The 5,256-nt window shown below is 32.6% G+C and overlaps 1 protein-coding gene across 1 annotated transcript; it reads left to right on the top strand.

Annotated features, from left to right (window-relative positions):
- The first annotated feature begins 3,294 nt into the window (after positions 1–3,294).
- Positions 3,295–4,194, top strand: LOC110718577 (peptidyl-prolyl cis-trans isomerase 1-like). Its single transcript, XM_021897436.1, has one exon. The coding sequence runs from the start codon at positions 3,386–3,388 to the stop codon at positions 3,899–3,901; it is 516 nt and encodes a 171-aa protein (XP_021753128.1). The 5' UTR covers positions 3,295–3,385; the 3' UTR covers positions 3,902–4,194.
- Positions 4,195–5,256: the final 1,062 nt, after the last annotated feature.

The following is a 5,256-nucleotide window of genomic DNA, read 5'->3' as shown; positions in this document are numbered from 1 at the left end:
TCTCTGGGCTCTTATATTGTTTACCTTTTCAGCTGTAAAGATAGTAGAGGTGATCGAAAAAGCCCGGCAATGATGGCCGTCATGGTCCATCCCGGAGTTGAGCCTGAGATTTGGCCTAGCCCGGCTCTTTAATCAATAAAACGAAACAAAAAATCTTCTATTTCACGTTTATATTTAACATGCCTCAAAAGAAAACATGACAATATTTATCTAGAAAATGATGGGCGTTGCCAAAAATAAGAATGATAATAATGATGGGAATTTTAATCAACAAAAAGAAAGAGAACAATGATGGGTATGTAGGTGGTGTTGAAAGGTTATCCTCAATAAAATCTTTTCCAATTCAACACCCTTGTCCAATATGTTAGGGTCACCTAAGAATTTGTAATTTAACATGGAATGTTCAGCTTAAACGTGAGGCTAATTATAATAAGGCAAAAGCTAACGAGTGCCCCCAGGGCGTTAGATAAGATAACTAAATGTGGAAATATTATAGCAAAATTAACATTAATTACACCGATCGACGCGTAATTTTGTCATGCATTCCAAACTTAATACTAATTTAAGTAATATATCAATTCCTTATGTAACACCCCAGGACGCTTGTTAGCAAGATCCTTATAATAATGTGCAAATGTAGGTCTATGTCTATGACATTTATGGTATTAATTAGTGTAGACATCTTAACATGTTTAAGGCAGCAATACATGAGACTATCATCATCGAAAGGAAAAACATGAGAATGATTTAAACCCCCCCCCCCCCTCCTTACATTGGAATTATTGTGTGGATAGAACATGGAAGGATGGGAAGCAAAAATAACAATCTAAGTCCAATTATTTATTTATTTTTAATCGTTGACTATTTTTTATTTGGTGTTTATAGAGCATTAGAGTCACTAAGGCGGGTGATGAGAATCGATTTTAAAATCTCTTGGGATTGGGAGGGAAGCTCTAACAACTTGAGCTTGCCCCCTCTCTCTTTTAATCATTGATTATTACTTCATATTATTAATTTTCCGTTCTTAAATTCTAACACATGAAATTTCTTAAATCATAATCTATTACTTACTCCGTTTCACTTTGTTACTCCTCATTTGGAATCAATCACTTAAAATAAGAAAAGGAGGAATCCTAATAATTTGGAATTTGATTGCAGCTTTATAATTAATGTTTTGTCTTTTCCTGTTGTATTTATTTTATTTATGGAAACTAGATTAGTAATTGTGATGCACGATTTTGAATTTAAAAAAATCAATAAAGAATATAAAATACGGAGTAATGAAGGTATTTATAAAGAGAAATATCACTAATACATTTTTGGTTAATTGATGTTCTCACTTTTATTTATTTATATTAAGAATTATTTTCCCATTATTGAATTTGGAAGGGAAAAAATATGGAAAAAATGATGTCATAAGAAATTTTGGAGGGAAATTTTTTCATGACAAATTAACATGTGTACCATGATGATGTAAGCGATTTTTATTTTAGTTATAGTTATAGACTAGATTAGTACTCGTATGACACACGATTTAGAATAAAAAGTGATCAATAAAGAATATAAAGTACGGAGTAATGAAGGTTTTTATAAAGAGAAATATCACTAATATGTTTTTGGTTAATTGATTTTCTCACTTTTATTTATTTATTATTATTAAGAATTATTTTAGTTATAGTTATAGATTAGTTGTAAGAATTATTTTCCCAATATTGAATTTGAAGGAAAAAAATATGGAAAAAAATGATGTCGTAAGAAATTTTGGAGGGAAATTTTTTGATGACAAATTGACATGTGTACCATGATTGATGTAAGCGGTTTTAATTTTAGTTATAGTTATAACAATCTGAGTCCATTTTTTTTTTAAATCATTGACTATTTTTTATTTGGTGTTTATAGAGCATTAGTGCCACTAAGGCGGGTGATGAGAATCGATTTTAAGATCTCTTGGGATCGGGAGGGAAGATCTAACAACTTGAGCTTGCCCTCGCTCTTTTTTAATCACCGATTGTTCCTTCGTATTATTAATTTTCCGTTCTTAAATTCTAACACATGAATTTTTTTAAATTATAATCTATTACTCACTCCGTTTCATTTTGTTAGTCCGCATTTGGAATCAATCACTTAAAATAAGAAAAAGAGGAATCCTAATAATTTGGAATTTGATTGCAACTTTGTATTTAATGTTTTGGCTTTTCCTGTTGTATTTGTTTTATTCAAGGAAACTAGATTAGTACTCATGCGACGCACAATTTTGAATTAAAAAAGAAAAATCAATAAAGAATATAAAATATGGAATAATGAAGGTTTTTATAAAGAGAAATATCACTACTACGTTTTTTATTAATTAATTTTCTCACTTTTATTTATTTATTATTTTCCCAATGTTGAATTTGGAAGGAAAAAATATGGAAAAAATGACGCCATAAGAAATTTTGGAGGGAAATTTTTTCATGACAAATTGACATATATAAGATGTAAAGCGGTTTTTATTTTAGTTATAGTTATAGATTAGCTGTAAATTTGTAATTAATTCACCTATAATAAATCTTGATTGAAAGAATTTGCCATGTCAGCAATCCATTAGTACGTATATTAACCAATCAGAATTATTTGCCTCTTTAAACATTAAATTAGATTCATAGTTATGAAAATTAATCACCCTATAATAATGGCAGGAATAAATTTTATATGGGTATATCATTTTGAAACGCTCAAAATATTATATGGGACTAACAAAGTGAAACGAGGGAGTATTTTTTTTTTTTTTTTTAATATCAAATCTATTACTTCATAATATAAAGAATTACCAAAATTACAAATTTTCTGTACTTTTCAAAATGATTTTGTAACCATTGAATTAAGACGATATTAATATAACAATGACCTGAAAAAAAATATATTTCAGAGAATCAGTCAAATTTATTTTTTCTCATTTTTTTAAATAAAATATTTTTAGGGGTTTTTTTTTGAAGAAAAACACGGAGTATTTTGGGTTTGAGACTGGGAATTACATCCGTTACGGCATTAACAGTGCTTTTTTTTTTTTTTTTTTCATTCAAAAAAAAAAAGCGGAAAACCGGATCTCACACATACCCCCCCTTCCACAAAAGCACTGTTTACCGGATATCCTTCAAATTATCCTAACCCTGGCTCAGTTCCAACTTAACTCTAGTTAATCAATGCTCCACAAATTCCAACCACGTGTCCAATATCAACGGTTAAGATGAACCCATGATCAAAATCCCAAACTTACCCTTCTAAAACCCCTCTATATAAACCCCTTCTCTCCCCTCCACCCCACCATCTTCAATCACAACAAACCCTAAGTCAATCAAAATAATCCAGAAAAACCCCCAAATTCGATTTCTCAAAACCCTAGAAAATGTCGAACCCAAAGGTCTTCTTCGACATGACAGTCGGCGGCGATCCCGTCGGAAGAATCGTGATGGAGCTTTTCGCCGACGTCGTTCCCAAAACCGCCGAGAATTTCCGTGCTCTTTGCACCGGCGAGAAGGGCGTCGGCCGCAAAGGCAAGCCACTCCACTACAAGGGCTCCGGATTCCACCGTGTGATCCCGAAATTCATGTGTCAAGGTGGTGATTTCACCGCCGGAAATGGAACCGGCGGCGAGTCAATCTACGGTGAGAAATTCGCCGATGAAAACTTCAAGTTGAAGCACACTGGTCCCGGAATCCTTTCCATGGCAAACGCTGGTCCCAACACCAACGGGTCGCAGTTCTTCATCTGCACTGAGAAGACCGAGTGGCTCGATGGCAAGCACTGTGTGTTCGGCAAGGTCATTGAAGGTATGGATGTTGTTAGGACCATCGAGAAGGTTGGATCTGGAAGTGGAAAGTGTGCTAAGCCTGTTGTTATTGCTGATTGTGGTCAACTTTGAGGAGATTTGATCGTATCATCATCATCTCTCATCTTCGACTATCGTTTGGTCTGATCTTAGATCTTAGATCTGATCTTCGTCTATCTACCTATCTAATCAATTAGTGAAATAATATGGTTGTTTTTTAGGGTTTTAGGAGAAGGAAAGTTTGAGAGAAGAGAGATATTGTGATTTTTATTCAGTTTTTTTTTTCCTGTGTTTTTCGTTTGTATTATGGTGTTGTTTGATGATGATCATGTTTCTCTTCATAGGGCATTTGGGTTAATAATGGAAATTCTCTAGTTTAATCTTCACTTGTTTTCATATCATTATTTGTTACATTAATGACTTGCAATCAATTCTCGCTTATCTTATTGTAAGACCTGAAATTGAATCTCGTTTATCTTTGCATTTGGATTTTTAATTGTGATCAATTCTTAATGAAAATGCAAAAATGAGCAAAATGGTGGCATAAAAAAAATCAAGTGTCAGATGGGAGTGAAAGTGGATCTAACGGTTGGAAATGAAGGAAGAAGACAAAAAATGGGAGGAGAGAGAAAGTACGGAAAATATGACAAGTAATGAAAGAGTAGCAGAGTGGGTGTGGTGTAGGAAATTTGGATGAGGATTTTTATGGGTGGGTCACGTGACTTTCTTATGATTTGACACGTATTATTTAAAATGAATAAAATATAATATCTGTGAAACGCGGTACTATTTGGCTGTTTCTGGAATGATCTATTTCTTGGGCTTGGTAGTTGGGCTGTTTGCATCACTTGAACAGTCTAAAGTATAATAGTCCAAAATCCGAGCAATTACAGTGTATTTAGACTGATGTCCAATTGTTCAAGGAGGTTATGGAGAATTTACTAATTACAATTGATGCATAATTTTGTCATAAATTTTGAGCTTGAACTATTTAAGATTAATTGTGGGTACTTTGGACTAAAGGTGTCCTATGGCATTCACAAAATGGGATCTTTTTCTGGAGTTTTTTCTTTACTACTCATATGGGATTAGCGAGACCTTAATGGAATAAAGTTAATTTATGAAGAATTGAATTTAGTTTTTGAAATTAACTCGCTTTTACAATTCTTAGTAGGAACTTGTTACACAAAACGCCATAAGTAATAAATTGAAGAGTGTATACTCGTAATTAACAAGTACAAAGTGATGAATGAAAATTGCTAGATATTGTTTCCAATTGCAATTTTTTTGCTTTTTCGCTTGATAAATTCTACACTAGATTCAATATATAAACCACGGTAGCAGTTTCCAAATTTACGAAGGTATTGGTTAAATACATGTTAGATTATATTAGTATTTTAGATTGCGTTAATATTGTACGTATTAAAAGGTACCATCGAACACCCTAA

This window comes from Chenopodium quinoa, unplaced genomic scaffold (genome assembly GCF_001683475.1).
Source record: "Chenopodium quinoa cultivar QQ74 unplaced genomic scaffold, ASM168347v1, whole genome shotgun sequence".
NCBI lineage: Eukaryota > Viridiplantae > Streptophyta > Magnoliopsida > Caryophyllales > Amaranthaceae > Chenopodium > Chenopodium quinoa.
Note: the sequence above shows the minus strand (reverse complement) of the source record. Positions and strands in the feature narration are given on the sequence as shown.